At 37.7% G+C, this 24,128-nt stretch overlaps 1 protein-coding gene across 2 annotated transcripts in view; it reads right to left on the bottom strand.

Moving 5' to 3' along the window:
- Positions 1-24,128, bottom strand: part of LOC124605750 (protein disulfide-isomerase TMX3) — a 185,566-nt gene that overhangs the window by 9,485 nt on the left and 151,953 nt on the right. For both annotated transcript variants that reach the window (XM_047137631.1, XM_047137632.1), the window contains 2 exons: positions 18,759-18,951; positions 8,466-8,658 (listed from right to left, as the gene is read on the bottom strand). In XM_047137631.1, coding sequence (XP_046993587.1) covers positions 8,466-8,658; positions 18,759-18,951 — 386 coding nt within the window. The remainder of the gene's footprint in view (positions 1-8,465; positions 8,659-18,758; positions 18,952-24,128) is intronic.

Below are 24,128 nucleotides of genomic sequence, written 5' to 3'. Positions count from 1 at the left end.
AAAGTAAGTGCAGCATTTGATTGGGCAGGGCAGAAATTAATGATGACTCTACCAAGTGGTGAAGTCATCACTATGAAACTTCTTCAATCAAATGTGTTTTGTATGAATAAGACTGTGAACAGTATTGAATTTACAAAAGAAGGTAAGTACATTGAAAGCCATGTCACAGATTTTGATACAGATGAGATAGAGTTTGAAAAGTTGGTAAATGAAAAAGTAGCTGAAGCTAGAGAACTAACTGAGAACCAAAAACAAGATTTGAAATTATTTTTGTGGGAATATAGTGATGTATTTAGCAATATACCAGGTAAAGTAATTGGATACCAATGTACTTTACAGTTGAAGCCACATGAACCTTTCTTTACAAAACCGTACAGTATTCCAATCTCGAAAAGGGTAGCAGTGAAGAAAGAATTGCAAAAGATGGAAGTGTGTGAAATCATTGAGAGGAGTATAAGCCCTTATAATAATCTCCTAGTCACTGTAAATAAACCTAATGGACAAGTCAGATTAGTACTAGATTTCAGACAGTTAAACAAATGTTTATACAGAGAAACTGACCACCCAGAGAACATCGATGAGTTGTTATATAAATTTAAAAATATCCAAATTATGTCAAGCCTTGACCTAACTTCAGGTTTTTATCAAGTACCTCTTGCAATTAGCTCTAGAACGTACACTGCTTTCTTATACAATGGGAGATGTTACCAGTATTGTGTAGTGCCTTTCGGATTAAACTCATCAGTTGCCGAATTTATAAGGGCACTAAACTATGTACTTGGCCAAGAAGTTGTGTCAGAATTAACAATTTATGCAGACGATTTATTAGTTTCAAATCAAAGTTGGGAGGATCATTTGAAGTTATTGAAAAAGGTGTGTGAGAAACTCAGAAGAGGTGGTATGACATTAAAACTGGAAAAATGTAAATTTGGTGTGTCAGAACTCAAATTTTTAGGTCATGTCATTACTAAGGAAGGGATAAGTGCAGATCCTGAGAAAATAAAATCTATCGTAAACTTTCCATCTCCTAGAAACCGAAAACAATTAAAGTCTTTCTACGGACTCTGTGGATTCTATCGAAAATATGTAAATGGACAATGCCTTAATGTAACATGTTTAAGCAACTTACTTAGAAAAAATGCTACATGGAATTGGTCTGAAGAGTGCCAGGAAGCATTTGATAAAATTAAGAATGAACTTTGTAAGAACAGTCTTTTACACAGACCAGATTTTAGTTTCCCATTTTGTCTCCACACTGACAGTAGTGATTATGGACTAGGAGCAGAACTATTTCAGGAGAAAGTTGTGAATGGAAAAAATCTTCATTGTACCATTGCATTTGCCAGCAGAATGTTACTTAAACATGAGAGAACGTACACTGTCACAGAAAAAGAATTACTCGCAGTGCATTGGGCGTTTACAAAATTTAAAACATACCTGTTAGGACACAAGATAAAAGTCTATTCAGACCACAAAGCTTTAAATTACTTGCAGGAGTGTAGACTATATCACAGTAGACTAACCAGGTGGGCAATGTTCATGCAACAGTTTGATTACGAAATTGTGTATCTTAAGGGATCAGAAAATGTAGTAGCTGATGCTTTATCCAGGTTACCAGTAGGAGGAGATCAGGAAATGTTTGATCAAGAGGAAGAAAAGGAATTTAAAATAAGATACATGAAGGGAATCCAAGATGAAAAGCTCATAAGGACACTTTGCAATAACATCAGGAGGGGACAGAATAACCATCCTAATTGGAAATTGGTTAAGGACTGTTTAGGCAAAAGAGGATATTATAAACTTGACAAGTACTATAAGGTCTTCAAGGGAACACTCTTTAGAAGAGCAGATGTGGACTCTGACAATTGGAAGCTATGTTGGCCAGAGTGTGAGGCAGAAAAGTTAATAAAGTACAGCCATGAGAGTTATGGTCACTGTGGAATACAGAAATGTGTAAAAAAGTTACAAGAAAATATCTACTTTTATAACATGGTAAAGAAGGTGAGGAACGAAATATCAACATGTGACAAATGCCAAAGAGTAAAAGTAAGCAACAGAACATGTCAGGGAGAAATGCAGAACATAATTCCAGATAAGCCATTAGATTTAGTAGCTGTAGACTTTTATGGTCCTTTACCTAAAAGCAAAGGTGGCCATTGTTTTATATTCATCATGGTTGATGTATTTTCCAAACTAATTAAACTTTATTCTGTGCGAAAAGCTACAAGTAAAGAGATCATTACAAAGATTGAGAGAGATTACTTCAAGAGTGTAGGGAAACCTAAAGCTATACTATCTGATAATGGTTCACAATTTGTTTAAAAAAACTGGAAAGCATTCATGGAAAAAACTAACACAAAACATATCCTGATATCCGTGTACAACCCATCTTCAAACCAAGCAGGAAGGTACATGAGAGAAATAGGGAGACTTTGTAGGACGTATTGTAGTCACAAACACCCTAGTTGGTCCGACCATGTAAACAACTTCGAGGATATCATGAACAGCTTGCAGCATAGCTTCACTGGGTTTTCACCATATGAAATTATGTTTCATCTCAAACCAGCAAATCTTATTTCTGAATTAATAGACTTTCCACAATGTAGCTTAATATCAATGAAAGAACATGAAGAGATTGTAAAGAAAACCATGAAGAAACTAGGTGAAGCTAGGAAAAACAGACATGATAGGAAAATAAAGGCTACCACATTCAGAGTAGGTGACCATGTCTTAGTGAAATCCTACGAACGATTAAAGTTACTAACAGCAGAATTCAAGAAGTTCTTTGACATTTACATTGGGCCATTTGAGATTATTGAGAACCCCCACCCAAATGCGTACCGATTAGTATATCCCAAGTCGAGAAAGCTGTTTGGTCTTAGGAATGTTGTTTCTTTAAAGCCATATATTGAGAAAAGAGCAAACTGAGCCTACAAACATGCCTTTATCTGGAAAGAATTTTACTGGAAGAAAATAAATAAATAAATAAATAAAATGCAGTCACCATACTATGCCATGTAACATATCTCATGCAAAACAATGTTGTATCTAGACTGATTGTCAAATAATTCTATTATAAGATTAGATTTCATGATTCCTATGTGCTTGTTTAAGTAATTGTACAGTATTTAATGAATTGCAAAATATGTAAACTTGATAAATACGGGATTTTATTTTACTGATGATGCTAGGAGACAAGACATGTCACCCACCCCCACAGTTTGAGAATAGCAAATCTCATAAATTTTGAAATCTTGTTCATTCACTTAAATAGACTATAATGCTTAAAAAATTGTATAGTTAATAGACTATATTTTCTTGTATATGCAAGTGTGCTTTTGTTTTACATTATGCTCACCATAAGTGTTTTTATTCAGCTCTGTTTATAACACAACACAGATACTTAGTTGGCTTATTTTGCCTCTTACTTTTGATATCACATAATTTACAAGGCTCATTAGAGAATAGTGTTGTTGAATTAAAATACTTTTGCAACCTCACTGATGATATAGGAGTTAGTACTATGTTTGTTCTAATATGAGAAAATGTTTTAACTTTAGTATTATTTTATAGTAAATTTCTGGGCAACAAAGCGACATATGTATTTATGTAATTTATGTCGTGAGACAAAGGAGGAAGTCAATGGTTGATGAAAGAATAAACAGTGTACTACAGTTGTGATAAAGTTGTATACAAGCCAAGACAATGATGCAATCTCAGTATCGGACTGACAAGTGGACCAGGGTACACTTGTAAGTCCTGGTGGGCTATTGTAATGTAAATTAACTGTCGGAGATAAAGTTTATCTCATGCGAAAAGTACGATGCCCACCGTAAAGAGTTAAGGTAACTTCATTATGTTGCCAGAAAATGTGTTTAATTTATTTAATTATGAATATTTTCTTTTATGATAAATAATGGATTCGTTTGAAATGTTAAATGTTGTTGTATATTTATATGTATCTTTGGAGTTTATTAAGGTCAGTAGACCAAAGAATCTGCAATGCAGGAATGTCTGCAACTTCCGGGCGCATGTTGGCTTGCCCGCTACTTCTTTGTCGGTATTGGAGGGAGATGGACGTGTTTATGTGACCAGTACAGTATAATGCATTTAGAGTATCAATGTTCATAGTGAAAATGTTGTAGTTACTAAACAAAAAGTACGAATAAATATAATTTTAGCTGAAAGTATTTCGGATCCGGTAGTGTTTATTTCAAACAAGAAGAAAACCCAGGCCATGCTTGTTGGAGTAATTATTTTTGCAGACAAAACTTCGAAAACCCCTAGACAAACAAGATCTGCAGTGTGTAATCTTTCAGCAGCTACTAGTAAATAAGTCTTGCTAAAATTGTGCTGGAACTACTCATATTATTCTCAATTACAAACACGTGGTGCGAATGTGGTCCTACCACAATATACCGCGTAAGATTCCACAATCATTCAGTTATCAAGAAACGAGATAGGTAACAACCAGTACAATACTCCGGAGGGCGTCGTTATCAGGAGAAACAAAACTGGTGTTCTATGAATTGTAGCATGGAATGTGAGATCCCTTAATCGGCTAGGTAGATTAGAAAATTTAAAAAGGAAACTGTATCGGTTAAAGTTAGATGTAGTGGAAATTAGTGAAGTTCAGTGGCAGCAGGAACAAGACTTCTGGTCAGGTGTATACAGGGTTATAAATACAAAATGAAATGGGGGTAATGCAAGAGTAGGTTTAATAATGAATTAAAAAATAGGAGTGCGGATAAGCTACTACAAACAGCATAGTGAATGCATTATTGTTGCCAAGATAGACACGAAGACCACAACTACCCACAGTAGTACAAATTTATATGCCAATTAGCTCCGCAGATGAAGAGATTGAAGAAATGTATGAAGTGATAAAAGAAATTATTCAGATAGTTAAGGGAGATGAAAATTTAATAGTCATGGCGGACTGGAATTCAATAGTAGGGAAAGGAAAAGTAGTAGGTGGATATGTACTCTGTGTAATGAATGAAAGAGGAAGCCACCTGGTAGAATTTTGCACAGAACATAACTTAATCATAGCTACCACTAGGTTCAAGAATCATGAAAGGAGGTTTTATATGTGGAAGAGGCCTGGAGACACAGGAAGGTTTCAGATAGAATATATAATGGTAAGACAGAGATTCAGGAACGAGGTTTTAAATTTTAAGACATTTCCAGGGGCAGATGTGGACTCTGACCACATCTATTGGTTACGAACTGTAGATTAAAACTGAAGAAACTGCAAAAAGATGGGAATTTAAGGAGATGGAACCTGGATAAACTGAGAGAACCAGAGATTGTACAGAGTTTCAGAGAGAGCATTAGGGAACGATTGACAAGAACGGGGGAAAGAAATAAAGTAGAAGAAGAATGGGTAGCTTCGAGAGATGAAATAGAGAAGGCAGCTGAGGATCAAATAGGTAAAAAGACGACAGCTAGTAGAAATCCTTGGGTAACAGAAAATATATTGAATATAATTGATGAAAGGATGAAATATAAAATTGCAATAAATGAAGCAGCAAAAAGGAATACAAACATCTCAAAAATGAGATCAACAGGAATTGCAAAATGGCTACACAGGGATGGTTAAAGGACAAATGCAAGGATGTAGAGCCACATATCACTAGGGGTAAGATAGATAATGCCCACAGGAAAATTAAAGAGACCTTTGCAGAAAAGAGAACCACCTGTATGAATATGAAGAGTAGAGACGGAAAACCAGTCCTAAGCAAAGAAGGGAAAGCAGAAAGGTGGAAGGAGGTGTGTTTGAGGACAACATTACTGAAATGGAAGAGGGCATAGAAGAAGATGTAATGGGAGATATGATACTGTGTGGAGAATCTGACAGAGCACTGAAAGAGCAAAGTCAAAAAAAGGCGCCGGGAGTAGACAACATTCCATTAGAACTACTAATAGCCTTGGGAGAGCCAGCCACGACAAGACTCTACCATCTGGTGAGCAAGATGTTTGAGGTAGATTAAATACCCTCAGATTTCAAGAAGAATATAATAATTAGAGAAGGAAAGTTGCTACTCACCATACAGTGGAGATGCTGAGTTGCGATAGGCCTGAGACTGCAGACGTGTGTGCAAGTTGTGTTTGCGTGTTTGTCTATTGCTGCAAAGGCCTTAATGACCGAAAGCTATAATTTTGTGAACCTTTTTGTTGTGCCTATCGCGACTCAGCATCTCTGCTATATGGTGAGTAGCAACTTTCCTTCTCTAATATTGTTACATTCCATCCTGGACTTTCCATTGCTTGAGAATACAATAATTCCAATCCCTAAGAAAGCGGGTGTCGACAGGTGTGAAAACTGCCGAACTATCAGTGTAATAAGTCATGGCTGCAAAATACTAACATGAGTTCTTTACAGACAAATGGAAAAACTGGTAGAAGCCAACCTCGGGGAAGATCAGTTTGGATTTTGTAGAAATGTTGGGACATGCAGGGCAATGCTGACCCTCAACTTATCTTAGAAGATAGATTAAGGAAAGGCAAACCTACGTTTCTGGCATTTGTAGTCATACAGGAAGCTTTTGACAATGTCGAATGGAATACTTTCTTTCAAATTCTGAAGGTTACAGGGGTAAAATACAGGGAGGGAAAAGCTGTTTACAATTTTTACAGAAACCAGATAGCAGTTATAAGAATCGAGGGGCATGAAAGAGAAGCAGTGATTGCAAAGGGAGTGAGACCGAGTTGTAGCCTATCCTCGATGTTATTCAAACTGTATATTGAGCAAGCAGTAAAGGAAACAAAAGAAAAAATTGGAGTAGGAATTAAAATCCATGGAGAAGAAATGAAAACTTTGTGGTATACCAACAACATTGTAATTCTGTCAGAGACAGCAAAGGACCTGGAAGAGCAGCTGAATGGAATGGACAGTGTCTTGAATGAAGGATATAAGATGAACGTCAACAAAAGCAAAATGAGGATTATGGAATGTAGTCAAATTAAATCAGGTGATACTGAGGGAATTAGATTAGAAATGAGACACTTAAAGTTACTTTTTGCTATTTGGGGAGCAAAATAACTGATGATGGTCGAAGAAGAGAGGATTAAAAATGTAGACTGGATCTGGCAAGTAAAGTGTTTCTGAAGAAGAGAAATTTGTTAACATTGACTAGAGATTAAAGTGTCAGGAAGTCTTTTCTGAAAGTATTTGTATGGAGTGTAGCCATGTATGGAAGTGAAACATGGATGATAAACAGTGTAGACAAGAAGAGAATAGAAGCTTTCGTAATGTGGTGCTACTGAAGAATGCTGAAGATTAGAGATGGGCAGATTGTGTAAGTAATGAGGAGCTGCTGAATAGAATTAGGAGAAGAGGAATTTGTGAAACAACCTAACCAAAAGAAGGGATCAGTTGGTAGGACACGTTCTGAGGCATCAAGGGATTATCAGTTAAGTACTGGAGGGAAGCGTGGAGTATAAAAATCATAGAGGGAGACAAAGAGGTGAATACACTACGCAGATTCAGAGGAATGTAGGTTGCAGTAGGGACTTGGAGATGAAGAAGCTTGCACAGGATAGAATAGCATGGAGAGCTGCATCAAACCTGTCTCTAGTCTGAAGACGATGACAACCACCCCATGAAATACTGTGAAGAGTCTTGGAACTTAACATAGGGCACTGTCGTGAAATCTGTCTCTGCTCTCCTTGCTCAGATAATATATGAAAACCGTTAACTATCATAAGGTGAAAGAGGAGGTGGGATGTCATTGGACATTGTCCAGATGCACCAGGTTATGCCAAATGTCTGGCTAACATTTCTTGTGGTTAGGAAATATAACTGACTGCTGTACTGGACTGGGAGTGAGATGAAGCTGACTTGGAGACAACTAAAAAGAGAGATTTAAATCTAGCAGTGCCTCAAAGTTAACAATGAGGCAGTTCGTTATGATTATCACGGGCATACAAATATGATAACTGCAGTTCATGGCTGTTTTCTTTCTTCCATACATTAGGGTTTCTGGTGAACATTTCTCACACATGCTTAATTATCTCCGGTCGTGATACCAATGGCCACGTGAGTTTTTCACAAAGTGCAAACCATCAGTCTCACTAATTTTGTTGCACCCATCAATTGTTCTCCCAATCAGAGCTTTTTACATGTTATATGAAATAAGAACCATGTTGAATCATCACAAGCAATTCACATTTAACAGATTCAAGATCTAAAAATGTAAGTATTGTTTCTTTGTCTGCCATGTTTACTGTCTTTGGTGAACTCTGCTACTGCGCCACTAAGAAATAATGAATAAAGTTTTGAGTAATCTGTTTGCTAATGAATGACTGCAATGGTAACACAATTGAAACTCTGGACATACTTACAGAAACCTGCATTATCTAGTGTCTTACCTTATTTTATTTTCATTTAGTATCTCTACAATTATCAGCTAATTGATATGACACTTGCATTAATACTTTATAAATAACAGGTTGTATCATACCTTCTTCTTCTTCATCAGCATCCATGATATCAGCACAACAAATCGAATAACATATTAAACTGAGGAATCCCAAAGGGAGACCAAACAGCACAGCTGTCAGAACAGGATTTCCCTGCCACATTTCTGCTAAAGATGTCCTTGCTTCAAAGTAAGTACGATACATCCTGACAACCAGTGTATTTCCTCCATAAGCCTACAAACAAATAAGTTAATCATTTTTATTCATCACTACAACATTTACTTGAACTACTGACATTCCACAACTTCAAATAGACATAAGCAATTTATGTACAAAGAAATTCCAGCTCACTAAAGAAAGAAGTTCTGAGAAAGCAGAGGGCTCACCTTTGATCAAGTGGCTAGTGTGGATAGATAGTTTATAGAATTATAAGAATATGATTCTTGGAGAGTGATGTTACAATCATTGCTGTCAATAAAAAGATAAAATTATCTCCAGCCAAAAGGCTGGTTGAAACACTGTAGTGATTTACAAGCCATTGTCCTACTGAACGTGGTAAGCCTTCATTTGAACTGTGAAACATCACATTTTTCACATATACAATTCATACATCAAGAAGTGACAAAATCCTGGGACTGTCCAAGTTTTGAAGCCTTTTGAAATAGCTTACAGCTCTAAACCAAGAAGATTTAATGCTCACAAATTGCAAGATAGTCCAAATTCAACATTTCTGGAAAAAACAGTGTGAGATATTTTCTAGTCCCAGTTATTAAGTATGTAAGGAAATTGCATTTAGTTACAATTCAAAATATCAGCAGCGGTTTTCAGAACATTTCTTTCAATCTATGTAAACACAACACTGTATAATGGTTTAAAATGCCCAACAGGGGTTGGAAGTTAAAGTATGTAACATGTACTTTCCCTGGCAAGTGTCTAAAAATAAGAAAAAAATAAAATAACAGCAATGTTCTTGATGACAGAGAAATTGAATTTAGGTACAACTGCTCCAACAAGAATCAGTAAACATTCCATTATCACCATCACAGAACTGCAGCATGCTATGATTGAGCCCACTTCTTTTGGAGACAGCCAAACTTGATTTTATGTTTGTAAAGTATCTAAAAAACAAGTCGAGCTGCAATGCATGGCTGAAAAAGCAGTAGAAGCATTTACATTACCATAAAAAAGAGATTTTAGTGATTTTAGTATCACACCACCACCACCACCACCACCACCATCTCGACTATCATGAATCTGATACAATAACCTATGATAAAGAAGGAATATAAAGAAGTATCATACTGAAAATCACATCCAACACAGCACACCCTCTCAGGACTTTACTATCCAAGCACACAATATTTCCAACACAAAAATTTCAAGACTAGGTCTATACCAACAGGAACTGAGTCACTGTAGATGCCCGAGTCACTGTAGATGCCCGAGTCACTGAAGATGCCCGAGTCACTGAAGATGCCCGAGTCACTGAAGATGAATTAATGATTTCCACTTCTTTTTGTGAAGTAAAATACAATAATTTGGATATGACAGGACTAAATTCTGAAAACTTTCTTCGAATGCAGTGGAAGAATAACTTGACTATGGGTACACAGTGCCAAAGACTTTGGAAAGCATCACTGGTAAGTGAATTCATGGTGTGAATAAGTTATGGAAGGACATGTAATAAATTATTTATGCATTCATGAGTGAATGACTGTACAATAACAAATGAACACAGAGTAACAGTTACACAGTTACAAAGAATATCCTTGAACATTTGAACATATTTTAGTGTGGATCCTGTACCATCTTAAGCTCATATGTCTACATAACCATGCTCTGATCAACATATGGCCAAATGGCCTACTCTTATGCATACACCTTCTTAATAATTTCAAATTACTACTGTCTGTAACACTCACTTGCATATATTCATTCGTCTAATTTCTGGTAAGTTCCTGAGGGATCAAACTGCTGAGGTCAATGGTTCCTAGGCTGACACACTACTTAATCTAACTTAACTTACACTAAAGACAACACACACATCTATGCCCGAGTGAGGAATCAAACATCCGACGGGGGGAGCTGTGTGAACCATGACAAGGCGCCTCAGACTGCACAACTACCCCATGCGGCTATTCATTTGTCTATCATTAGTCCCACCATTAAGGAGAATCTTAAAGATGAAGTGAGAGTGAAAGTATAAATTAACTACATGGAATAGCTATTAAAAACTGCATTAAGAATTAACTAATACAAACCACAAATATTTATTAAACTTAAGTTTAATAAAGAAAAATTAATATGAAAGCAGCTAATTTGAACAGCTGCTGCTTCCATAGTTACATCACACAGCTATTACCCTATTATTATCTTAATGCCTGCATGACAACATTGATATTTATCATAAAACTATCTTTAGGCTACTTGTCGGGTGACTAATTCTTAAAACTAAATATTCAGATAATTTGCAAAATGTTGATATGTGATTTTTTAAAATTTTCTTTTGAATTTACACGGATTTTCAATTCCTTGTTTTATGTCAGATGGAAATTTATTGAGAACTGTCTCTCCAGACTACAGAACTGCATCATAAACCCTCACACAAGACGGGAAAGCTGACACAAATTATTTTTCTGTCTTGTAAATACTAAATTACAGTTCTACTGAAAATTATTTTTCTTATCAACAAACACTGTTGAGGAGTAAATGGAAAGTATATGTCAGAATCCTATGATCCTTGAAGAGGCTCTAGAAGATACTTTACACAGTGGTCTTTTGCCTCACTTTTGTCGAGTCGATGCTTTATTTTCTGTAGTTGCTTAGATATGGACGATATTTCTTCAGGACAATAGTAAGTGAAAGTATGCAGAATAAGCTTGTAACCTTGTCATCAAATCAACACAATGAGTGAGAGGAGGGTGGGAGAGGAAGAGAGAGGGGGGGGAGAGAGTGGGGGGGGGAGAGAGAGAGGAGGAGGGAGAGAGAGAGGGGGGGGAGGGGGAGAGGGGGGGGGAGAGAGAGAGAGAGAGAGAGAGAGAGGAGAGGGGGGGAGGGGGATAGAGGGGTGGGGGAGGGGGAGATAGAGGGGTGGGGGAGAGGGAGAGGGGAGAGGGAGAGGGAGACGGGGGGGGGGGGGGGGGGGGGGCTATTTACAAGGAGAGGCTTCAAGGGTGAGTTATATGTGGTGACTTCAATATTGATTGTATAAGTGATTGTGCAAGGAAAAGGATGCTGGTAGACCTCCTTAATTCATATAATGTTATGTAAACCAACATTTTTTCCAACGAGAGTGCAAGGGAACAGTAGAACAACCATAGACAACATTTTTGTCCATGCCTCATTACTAGAAGGGCATTCCGTTAGCAAAAAGGTGAATGGCTTTTCAGATCATGATGCACACATTTTAACTCCAAAAGATTTTTGTGCTGCAACACATGTTAAATATAGTTATCAACTTTTTAGGAAAGCTGATCCAGTTGCTGTAGAGACCTTTGTAAACCTTATCAAGGAACAAGAGTGGCAAGATGTTTATAGTGCTGATACAGTAGACAATAAATATAATGCTTTCCTCAAGACTTTTCTCGTGCTCTTTGAAAGTTGCTTTCCGTTAGAACGTTCACAACAGGGTACTAGCACAAACAGGCAGCCTGGGTGGCTGACTAGAGGGATAAGAATATCTTGTAGAACAAAGTGGCAATTATATCAAAACGCTAGAAACAGTCAAATCTAAATGCAGCAGCCCATTACAAACAGTATTGCAAGGTGCTTAAAAACATTATTAGGAAGGCAAAAAGTATGTGGTATGCAGATAGAATAGCGAAGTCTCAGGATAAAATTAAAACCATATGGTCAATCGTAAAGGAAGTGGCTGGTCTGCAGAGACAGGTCGAGAATATAGAATCAGTGCGTAGTGGGAATGTCCGTGTTACTGATAAGTCGCATATATGTACAGTATTTAATAATCACTTTCTGAATATAGCAGGTGAACTAAATAGAAACCTAGTCCCAACAGGGAATCATATAGCGCTCTTAGAAAAAAGTGTTTCGAGACTGTTACCTGAAATGTTCCTCCATGATACTCACAAGAGGGAGGTTGAGTTAATAATTAAATCACTAAAGACCAAGAACTCTCATGGATATGACAGGGTGTCTAGCAGAATACTGAAGTATTGTTCTATGTATGTTAGCCCAGTACTTAGCCATATCTGTAACTTTTCCTTTAGGAGTGGTCGGTTTCCTGACCGATTAAAGTACTTGGTAGTGAAGCCACTTTATAAAAAGGGAGACATTGATAATGTTGACAATTTTAGACCTATTTCTATGCCATCGGTGTTTGCTAAAGTTATCGAGAAGGTTGTATATACAAGGTTATTGGAGCATTTAAATTCACATAATTTGCTATCAAATGTACAGTTTGGTTTTAGAAATGGTTTAACAACTGAAAATGCTACATTCTCTTTTCTCTGTGAGGTTTTGAAGGGATTAAATAAAAGGTTGCGAACGCTAGGTGTTTTCTTTGATTTAACGAAGGCTTTTGACTGTGTTGACCACAAATTATTACTGCAGAAGTTGGACCATTATGGAGTAAGGGGAGTAGCTTACAATTGGTTCGCCTCTTACTTTAAGTACAGAAAGCAGAAGGTAATTCTCCGCAATATTGAGAGTGGTAGTGATATTCAGTCCCAATGGGGCACTGTTAAGTGGGGCGTTCCCCAAGGGTCGATGCTGGGGCCACTGCTGTTTCTTGTTTATATAAATGATATGCCTTCTAGTATTACAGGTGATTCAAAAATATTTCTGTTTGCTGATGACACCAGTTGATAGTGAAGGATCTTGTGTGTAATATTGAAACAGTATCAAATAATGTAGTTCATGAAATAAGTTCATGGCTTGTGGAAAATAATTTGATGCTAAATCACAGTAAGACTCAGTTTTTACAGTTTCTAACTCACAATTCAACAAGAACCGATATTTTGATCAGACAGAATGGGCATATTATAAGCGAGACGGAACAGTTCAAGTTCCTATGCGTTCGGATAGATAGTAAGCTGTTGTGGAAAGCCCATGTCCAGGATCTTGTTCAGAAACTAAGTACTACTTTATTTACCATTAGAACAGTATCTGAAATAAGTGACACTTCAACACGAAAGGTAGTCTACTTTGCATATTTTCATACATTTATGTCATATGGTATTATTTTTTGGGGTAATTCTTCTGATTCAAAAAGGGTATTTTTGGCTCAAAAACGGGTTGTTCGAGCTATATGTGGTGTAAGTTCGAGAACCTCTTGTTGACCCCTATTCAATAGTCTGGGAATTCTGACATTGCCCTCACAGTATATATTTTCTTTAATATCGTTTGTTGTTAGCAATATTAGCTTATTCCCAAAAGTTAGCAGCTTTCACTCAGTTAATACTAGGCAGAAATCAAATCTGCATGTGGAATGAACTTCCTTGACTATTGTGCAGAAAGGAATGCAGTATTCTGCTGCATCCATTTTCAATAAGCTACCACAAGAACTCAAAAATCTTAGCAGTACCCCAAACACTAAAGTCCAAACTGAAGAGATTCCTCATGGCTCACTCCTTCTATTCTGTCGAGGAGCTCCTGGAAGAGCTGAAAAATTAAGCAAATTCCAGTGTTACATTGTTGATTTTCTTTATTTAAACTTACGACTTGTTGCCTGAATATGTTTCTTATATTTCATTTTATCTGTTTCTACTATTGTGTTATAATTTCATGTACTGACTCATTCCATGACCATGGAGACTTCTCGTTAATTTGGTCCCAAAAAAAACTGCTCGGGCCACCTACCATCTACTGATGGAGAAACTGTCTGTCTTCTAAAATGATCACATCACAGAGTGCTGCCAGCACGGAACTTCAATGCGAAAGTCAGCAACAGGGCTTCTTGGGGGTCCACATTGCTGTTCAACACTCAGCTGCTGCCAAGCATAGGGACAAGATCAACAGACCACACGACAACTGACACCAGGTACATCACTTGTGGGTCACCCAGGGTCATCGAAGAATCAGGAGTAGGACTGATGACACTCCAGCAGACAGTGCAAGAATCACTTTGTGCTGGGCAACAGCCGCACCTGCCAGACAGCAACCTGCCGCAACAACAAGATGCTGACATCATCTGGGCATGCAGAAGTCGAGCCGACTCGACAGATGTCAGCAAGAATCCAACATGCAGCTGAATGAGCAACAGTGGAGTGAAAGAATGACAACTTTTAAATATTGTGATGAAGTGACTAAACTCTTAATATTTTACCAACATTGTACACACTTCACTAGTTCCCAACAGCTATCGTGATTTCATGCAGAGGTGCGTGTGCTCAGCCCTGTATAGTTCTTTGCCAAGACTTTTATTTGTGCGGTTCAATCCCGCGTCCGGCCATCCTGATTTAGGTTTTCCATAATTTCCCTAAATCACTCCAGGCAAATGCCAGGGTGGTTCCTCTGAAAGGGCACGGCCGGCCTCCTTCCCCATCCTTCCCTAATCCAATGAGATCGATGACCTCGCTGTCTGGTCTCCTTCCCCAAACAACCCCCAACCCAACTTTTATTTGTGAAATCATTGTTCCTTTACAAAAGCAAGACAGAGTGTACCTTAACAAGTTCTGGTGGGAGTCAATATTTCTAGATGACTTTGTCAAAAGTTGCTAACAATACTGGGAGAAGTGAAATATATGTTTAATTACACATGCTTTACTTTTCACAGTTTCTGTAAATAGGTGTCACTTCACTTTAAGTCAGTTAGGAACTCACTCTCAAACCATTTAGTGATTACAAAAATGGATCAAACGTAGCTCTATAAAGAGAGTAAAATATAGTAATAATCTGTTCTAAACACCATGATTTCGAGAAGTATTTCCACTTTTTAGTGACTGATTTTTGTAATTTTCTTTTTTTTCCCATGGTACATTTATGTTGCTTTCATAGTCTTCAAATTTTACAGATTTATATCAGACAAAAAACAATTTAAAATCCAGGATCAGACAATTATTTAATGAGGCTCTATACACCACTGGTCACTCAACACTGTAAGCCTATTAACTGAAATATCTCAAAACTAGTTTTCAGCAATTAGAGAATATCTGATTCATGAAGACATCTTGACCTCTCAGTATACTCAGTGATTAATATCCACCTGAGCAATTATAAGATACTCATTGTTAGCAATAACATTTTGTGTTTCAATTAACACCACTATTTATACATTCAATGGCCACATCTTAAGAGTCTTAAATTATGAAGTATCACCGGTTGGGAGCTACTATGACTAAATGAATACATCTGATTTTGTGAAGCATAATACTCTATTAGAGAAATAGCATTTTTATGGAATACATGCTTAGCATATTGCCATTTTAGTTCTCAAGAATTACACAAGATATGAAAAGTTACTGCAGCTTTTCACATAATTCACACAAAGATGTCACACCATCTACATGAGGGGAAATTATAACAGACATACAGCAGTGTTCTATTATGGTGTAACTATTGTTTTCACTATATGTTAATCATCTACCATTTTATTTGGAAAGAGAAGCAAAATTAGTAGTTTTCGATTGTGGTCGAAGCATTGCTGTCAATGCAAGTAAGGATGCATTGATAGAGACAACAGTAAGTTACATTTTTAAAAATGTTTTATATAGTTAGCACAAATAGACTAATACTGATTTTTTTAAAAGACTCTCATCTCATTTTATACTGATAAAAATATCCCATCTGCAATTAATTGAAAAAAAAGAACATTTAGTTTCCGCTACTTTTCTTATAAGAATAATTTAACTTAACAGACAGTGAAATTAATAAGTTAAAATATTTTGTTTAATGTCATTTATATAATATATGATGATAATTTTGGGGATGACTCATTTAACCTAACAGTATTTGTTGTGGAAAAAATATAATTATGCATGGAGATCAGACACGTAAATCTTGTAGGCATGTTTAAAGTATTAGGAATATTAATTGTAGGTACAGAGTATATTTTTTTTACTCCTGAACTTTGTCAACAATTCATCCAAGTTTGTGACTAAGAGAGATTTACAAATACAAGACTAGGAAGAATATTTATCCATTCTATCACCTAGTGAATCTGACTTAAAAAAAAAAAAAAAAGAAAAAGAAAAAAAGGGGGGGGGGGGGGGGGGGTGAAATACACAACCACCCAACATTCCTGTAGATATAAAAATATCTTAAGGACAGCACAAATGCTTTGAAATGCCAGTCACGGAGTTGGTATGGTGTCTTAAATGCAATACAAACCATGAATGAAAAGTATCACACTAACATGTAAGCACGCTTTTATAAATTACATTGCATGACTTCTGGTAATGCATTAATAATAAAGTGTGAATCCCTGGAGGGAAAACAACGTTATTTTCATGAGGCAACAACTGAGAAAGTTTAGAGAATTGGAATTTGAAGCTGGCTAAAGCCATCACTAAACATTTCACATAAGGATCACGAAGATAAGGTAAGAAAAATTAGAGCTTGTGTGGAGGCATATAGACATTTGTTTTTCCTTCATTCTCTTTGCAAATGGACAAGAAAGGAAACAGCAAGTAGCGGTACAAGGTACCATCTGCCACACACCATACGGTGGCTTGTGAAGTATGTACATACACTGGTGGAAAAAGAATAAAAAAAATCTTAACACCTAAAAGGATTTGTGCAACATATACAAAAGTTGGTAGGCATATTTCTATATCTGAAAGATGATGGCTTTTCAGATTTCGCACCAGTCACATAAGAGCGAGGATGCAAATCAGGTTTGCTTTAAACATACACTGTAATGGTTGTGAGAGTTAGTTACCTCTGAGATGGGATGAGATGAGATGATAGTAGTCAAGAATGAGTTTAAGGTGACAAAGACATCATCAACACTTCACTGAGTTTGATCCAGGTCGAGAAGCTGGATGTTTCTTCCATGATACTGCAGAAAGACTTTGTATGAATGTAGCCACTGTACACGATTGCTGCCAGGGGTGGTCATGAGAATGCACAGTCGCAAGAAGACCAGGCTCCAGATGCCCATGTGGCACTATTAAGAGGGAAGACCATTGTGTTCATTGCATGCCTCTGGCACATCATACCAAGTCTGCAGCAGCAAACTGAGCAACAGCTGGCACCACAGTGTCACAACAAACTATTACACATTGGTTATTTCAAGGACAGCTCTGAGCCAGATGCCCTGTAGAGTGCATTCCACTGACCCCAAACCACCACGATCCACGACTTAACTGGTGTCAAGCGAAAGCTCATTGGAGGGCAGGGTGTGGGTGTGTTCTGTTTTCTGATGAAAGCTAGAGTTCTGCCTCGATGCTAGTGATGGCCATGTGTTGGTTGGAAGGAGTCGAGTTGAGGCCTGCGACTGTCTGCATGCTGGAACCTACGCCTAGAGTTATGGTCTTGGTTGCGATTTCATATGAGAGCAGGAGCACTCTTGTGGTTACCTCACACATCCTGACTGCAAAACTGTACGTCACCCTGGTTATTCAACTTCTTGCGCTGCCACTCATGAACAGCATTCCAGGGAGTGTTTTCCAACAGGATAACACTTGCCCACATACGTCCATTGTAACCCAACATGTTCTACAGAGTGTTGACATGTTGCCTCAACCTGCTCAATCACCAGATCTGCCTTCAACTGAGCACATATGGGACATCATTGGACAACAGCCCCAGCCTTGTCCACAAACAGCATTAAACAAACATCCCTATATTGACTGACCTAGTGCAAAAAGCATGGAACTCCATCCCACAAACTGACATCCGACACCTGTGCAAAGCAATGCATGCACATTGGCATGCTTGTGTTCAATATTCTGCCAGTTACACTGGTACACAAAAGAAGTCCTCTGTCAGCAAAGAATTATCTTTTCCAGTTGTAGGTAGCCACTATTATCATTCTGCTACAACCATTTCCCAACATAAACAAATCATCATATGCACTAGCATACACAAAACTATACAGAGTTTTGTTGACTTTTATACAAATACTAACTTCAGCTCTAACCTTCAAAAATAACCTCATTTGTATGTAACAAACTCTTTGTTGTCTTAATTGTCTCCTATCCTGTACACATCATTTCCACCAGGTATCATCCCCTGAAAGTTACAACTATATGCTCTAATTTACAAACCAAACAATCACACAGGAGAATGCGCTCTTTTACAAATTTAAGGTAAAAAAGAAATAATGTATTCAATGTATAGAAAATGTGTGTGTGTGCTTAGAGCAAAATAAATACATATGGTAATCATTAACTTTAACAAAAGAAGAAAGCTCTACTGATAACTTATATACGTACTGGAGCTGACTGGTTATGTATCCGCTCTAAAAAAGCAGTAACAGATGCAATAGTCATCTGCCGTGGCTCTTCTTCAGGAATGTGGTGATGGTTTGTAGTAGAATTAATAACCAACAAATGTGGGAGAGGTAGTACTGACATTGCAATTGAATTGGCCAGTTCAGGACTACCAATCCAGCCGAACTGAAAATATCTGAAATCAATTTACAGCAAAGTTAATTTAATGAAAATTAATGATAAAAAACAGGAGGGAAGTGAGAAGGAAGAGGAGAATATTTTTATTATTTTGGCACAGGAACAGGACTCATACAGCCATCATCACACATGTAAGGTTGAAAAAATGGTTTGAATACATAACACATAATAAAAATAAAATTACATTAGAAATACATTAAAAATAGACCTGTTCTTTCGAGGCATATAAAAGACAATGTATTCTCAAGTCTTTCAAGCAAAGCACTATGGTGACATGTCAGCAACAGCAGCCAGAAGTTGAAGGAGATGCCTTGCAGTATTTTATCTGTTTGTGCTGCCAAAAAATTTGTGACTGATGTCCTCTCCTTCACCACAGTCACATAACAGGGATGCAATGGGGACCATCGGCTTATCTTCTGTCAGAAGTTAGGATTCGCCACTGGATTCATTTTGGATTGTAATCTTTGCCTTTGTATTTGGTGGTCTGTGTTCCATTTCTCTCCAATTGTTAAAATTTAAAGGATATGTAGCTGGTAATTCCAGGTCCCCCCTTCACTCAGTCATAGACAACTACTTTGGCTAGCTTGTCTGCTGTTTCACTGCCAAGTAAGTCTCAGTGTGCTTTTACACAGCACATGGTAAATTTCTGATCCCTATTTCTTATCTGTAACATCAGAGTCATGATGTCAAATGGCATTGGACGGTTGTATGTTCCACTGTGCAGATCTCTTAATAGTCCAGTGCTGACCTGGAATCAGAAAGGACAACAAACTCAGAACCAAAGTGCTTCTCAGCATATTGAAAGGCTTGAAGAATGCCAAAAGATTAGCCTTCATTATCATGAGTTCCTTGAATTTCATTCCAATATGACAGCTGCAATCCCAGTAAGCACAACGACATTCCTCTTTATTCTTCAAAGCAGCAGTATATGGTCAAAACATGTTTCGCCAAAATGCAATTATTTGAAAAGCCACAGAAAAAAAGGACAGGTCAATCACAACTTGTGCTTCCAATACACAGATACAGGCGTCTGCTTCAAAACAGAATAATTCTTGTGAGCAAATGCTTCATTTGAGAAATGGGTGTCCATGTGTGGAGCAACAAGACGATGAAGACACTTAGTGATCCAGTGTCCGGACATACAGCATGACTCCACTAAGGTACAGATGTCTTACAATATCTGATCTTACGTGAACAGTAACAGTGTGAATAAAACTTTCACATTTGGGTAGTCAAAACAAAGATGTAGGGGATGCTCATTTGCTTCAACTAAGAGAGTGGTAGTCAGTGTTGACAGGCACAATCTAAACACTTTGTGCTGGCATTTGTCTAATTGTTTTAGACACATCCAGAGCTGACCCAAAACAATGACAAACATAATCCATTTAAGGACATACCGAAGTACAATACAGTCTATTGCAATTTATGTAATTTTCTTCCAAAGCATGCCTTCTGTACAGTTTTGATGCTTCCCTTCTTTCCAGCAATGCATTATTGGATTCCTCATCCATCAAACTGGTAATGTTTTTCATTTTTGGAACAAAATGTTTATTTTGTGGAACATATACTGTTGCAGCTTCCTCAGTAAGTTTTTTAGTAAACTGCAGGAGTATCCACGGAAAAGTCCCAGAATTAGTATTACTTACTGAAGGTTATAATGCGCAGATAGTATTGGGAACGGAAAGCTGGTTGAAACCAGCTGTCAATGACAACGAAATCCTCAGTTCAGATTGGAATGTTTATCATAGGATAAATTAGTCGCCAATGGTGGCGGTGTGTTCATTGCAGTAAAAAATTCTATAAAATCTACAGAGGTTACCACAGATTCCAAATGTGAATTGATCTGGGTGGAACTGAGTATCAAAGAATGGTCAAAAATGGTGGTCGGATGCTTTCACAGACCACCTAGGTCAAGATCTGTAGTTCTAGAGTGCTTCAGACAGAAAGTGCAGAACATCAGTAATTTTCCGGATCATGCCATTGTAATAGGGTGTGACTTCAACTTGTCAGGTATAGACTGTGAGTGTTATGCCATCAAAACTGGTACCAGAGACAGGGATTCGTGTGGCATTGTTGTGGATGTCTTGTCCGAAAATTACCTTGAGCAGATAGTTGGAGAACCAACTCAAGATGGCAACATCTTAGACCACCTGGCAACAGACCTGAACTTATCGAATCAGTTAACGTAGAGGAAGGTATCAGTGATCATAAGGCTGTGACAGCATCTATGATGACGGGTCCTACAAGGAATGTTAAGAAAGGTAGGAAGATATAATTTCTCAGCAAGGGTGACAGGATACAAATTTCAAAATATCTCAGCAGTCAGCATAAAATATTCGGTGATGAGGAAGAAGATGGGGAGAGCAATTGGAAAAAATTCAAAGGCACTGTTTAATATGCCCTAGGCAAGTGCGTTCCAAGTAAGGTTTTAAGGGATGGGAAAGATCTCCCATGGTTTAATAGTCATGTTAGAATAGGACCACATAAACAAAGAGCACTTCATATCAGATTCAGAAGAAGTAATAACCTAGCTGACAAACAAAAGCTGAACGAAGCGAAAATGAGCATAAGGAGAGCAATGAAAGAAGTGTTCAATGATTTTGAAAGCAAGACGTCATCAACTGACCCGAGTCAAAATCCTAAGAGATTTTGGTCGTACATAAAATCAGTAAGTGGGTCAATTATCATCTATTCATTCTCCCAGCGACCACGCTGGCACCGAAGCAGAAGATAACAGAGAAGACCAAAATACTGAATTCGGTCTTCCGAAGTTGTTTCCCTGCAAAAGATGGTAACACTACCTTCCTTTTAATTGTCTTAGGAATGTTGAAATGGCAGATACTGAGATAACTCATCATAGAATTGAAATGAAGCTACAATCGCTTAGTAGTGGAAAGGCATCAGGACCAGATGCACTGAAGCTCAAATAGTTATAGGCATAGAAAGCTGGCTAAAGCCGGAAATAAGTTCAGCCAAAATTTTCTCAAATGATCTAACAGTGTTCAGAAAGGATAGATTAAATAAATTGGCAGTGGAGTATTTATTGCTGTTAGAAGTGGTTTACCTTGTAGTGAAATTGAAGTAGATAGTTCCTGTGAAATAGTATGGGTAGAGGTTATATTTGACAATCGGACTAAACTATTAATTGGATCTTTTTACCAACCCCCGACTCAGAAGATATAGTTGCTGAAGAGTTCAAAGAAAACTTTAGTCTCATTTCAAATAGGTACCTCACTCATATAGTTATAGTCACTGGTGACTTCAATCTACCCTCAATATGCTGGAAAAATTATACGTTTAAAGCCGGCGGCATAAAACATCATCCGAAATTGCGCACTGAATGCTTTCTCAGAAAGTTATTTTGAACAATTAGTTCATCAGCCCACTCGAAGTGTAAATGGTTGCGAAAGCATACTTGACCTCTTAGCAACAAATAATCCTGGACAAATAGGGAGTATCATGATGAATACAGGGATTAGTGACCACAAGGCAGTTGCTGGTAGGCTGAATACCGTAACACCTACAACTATCAAAAAGAAATGTGAAGTACATCTATTTAAAAAAGCTGATAAAAATGCTCTTAATGTCTTCTTAAGAGAGAGTCTCTAGTCCTTCCGATCTGATCACGCAAGCGTAAAAAAGATGTGGAATAATTTCAACAGTGATTGAGAGATATATACCACATAAATTAGTGAGTGGTGGCACTGATCACCCATAGTACACAAAAAGGATCAGATTGCAGACAATGGGGGGGAGGGGGGGGGGGAGCCAAATTTAAAAGAAGGCAAAATCCCCAAGATTAGCAAAGTTTTGCAGTTGTTTGAAATATAGTGCGTACTTCAATGCCAGATGCTTTTAATAATTTCCACAACGAAACTATATCTCGAAATCTGGCAGAAAACCCAAATAGATTCTGGTCATACATAAAGCACACCAGTGGCAAGACACAATCAATACCTTCACTGCGCAACAACAGTGAAGTCATTGATGACAGTGCCACTAAAGCAGAGCTATAAAACACAGTTTTCCAAAATTTCTTCACCCAAGAAGACAAAGAAAATATTTTTGAATTCAAATCAACAACAACAGCCAAGATCAGAAATATAGAAGGAAAGCAGCTTAAATCACTTAATAAAGGCAAGGTCTGGTCCAGATTGTATACCAGTCAGTTTCCTTTCAGAGTATGCTGATACAATAGCTCCATATTTAGCAATTACATACAACCGCTCGCTCACAGAAAGCTCCATACCTAAAGACTGGAAAATTGCTCAAGTCACACCAATACCCAAAAAGGGAAATAGGAGTAATCCTTTGAATTACAAGCCCATATCACTAATGTTTAATGCAGTAGTGTTTTGGAACACATACTGTGTTCGAACATTGTCTATTACCTCGAAGAAAATGATTTATTGACACACAATCAGCACGGATTCAGAAAACACCATTCTCGTGAAACACAATAGCTACTCATGAAGTAAGGAATGCTATCGGCAGGGGATGTCAAACTGATTCGATATTTTTAGATTTCCGGAAGGGTTCACACTGTTCCTCACAAGTGTCTTCTAACAAAACTGCATGCCTATGGAATATCGCCTATGGAATATTGCCTCAGTTGTGTGACTGGATTCACGATTTCCTGTTGGAAAGGTCACAGTTCTTAGTAATAGACGGAAAGTCACCAAGTAAAACAGAAGTAATATCTAACATTCCCCAAGGAAGTGTTATAGGCCTCTATTGTTTCTGATCTGTATTAACGTCATAGGAGTCAATGTGAGTAGCATCAGGTCTACTAAAGAGGCTGCTTACACCATGCCTGTCCACCCTGTTCTGGAGTATTGCTGTGCAGTATCCGCATCACGTGGGACTGACAGATGGCATCGAAAAAGTTCACAGAAGGGTGGCTCGTTTTGTACTATTGCCAAAAAGGGGAGATAGTCCCACTGACATGATACGTGAATTCGAGTGGCAAACATTAAAACAAAGTTGTTTTTCGCTGCAACGGGATCTTCTCATGAAATTTCAATCACCAGTCTTTTACTCCGATTGCAAAAACATTCTGTTGGCACCCACATACAGAGGGAGAAATTATCATCAAGATAAGAGAAATCAGGGCTTGTACAGAAAAATTTAAGTGCTCGTTTTTCCCGCGTGCCATTCAAGAGTGGAACGGCAGAG

This window comes from Schistocerca americana, chromosome 3 (genome assembly GCF_021461395.2).
Source record: "Schistocerca americana isolate TAMUIC-IGC-003095 chromosome 3, iqSchAmer2.1, whole genome shotgun sequence".
NCBI lineage: Eukaryota > Metazoa > Arthropoda > Insecta > Orthoptera > Acrididae > Schistocerca > Schistocerca americana.
The sequence above is the reverse complement of the archived record's forward strand: the minus strand, read 5'-3'. Positions and strand labels throughout refer to the sequence as shown.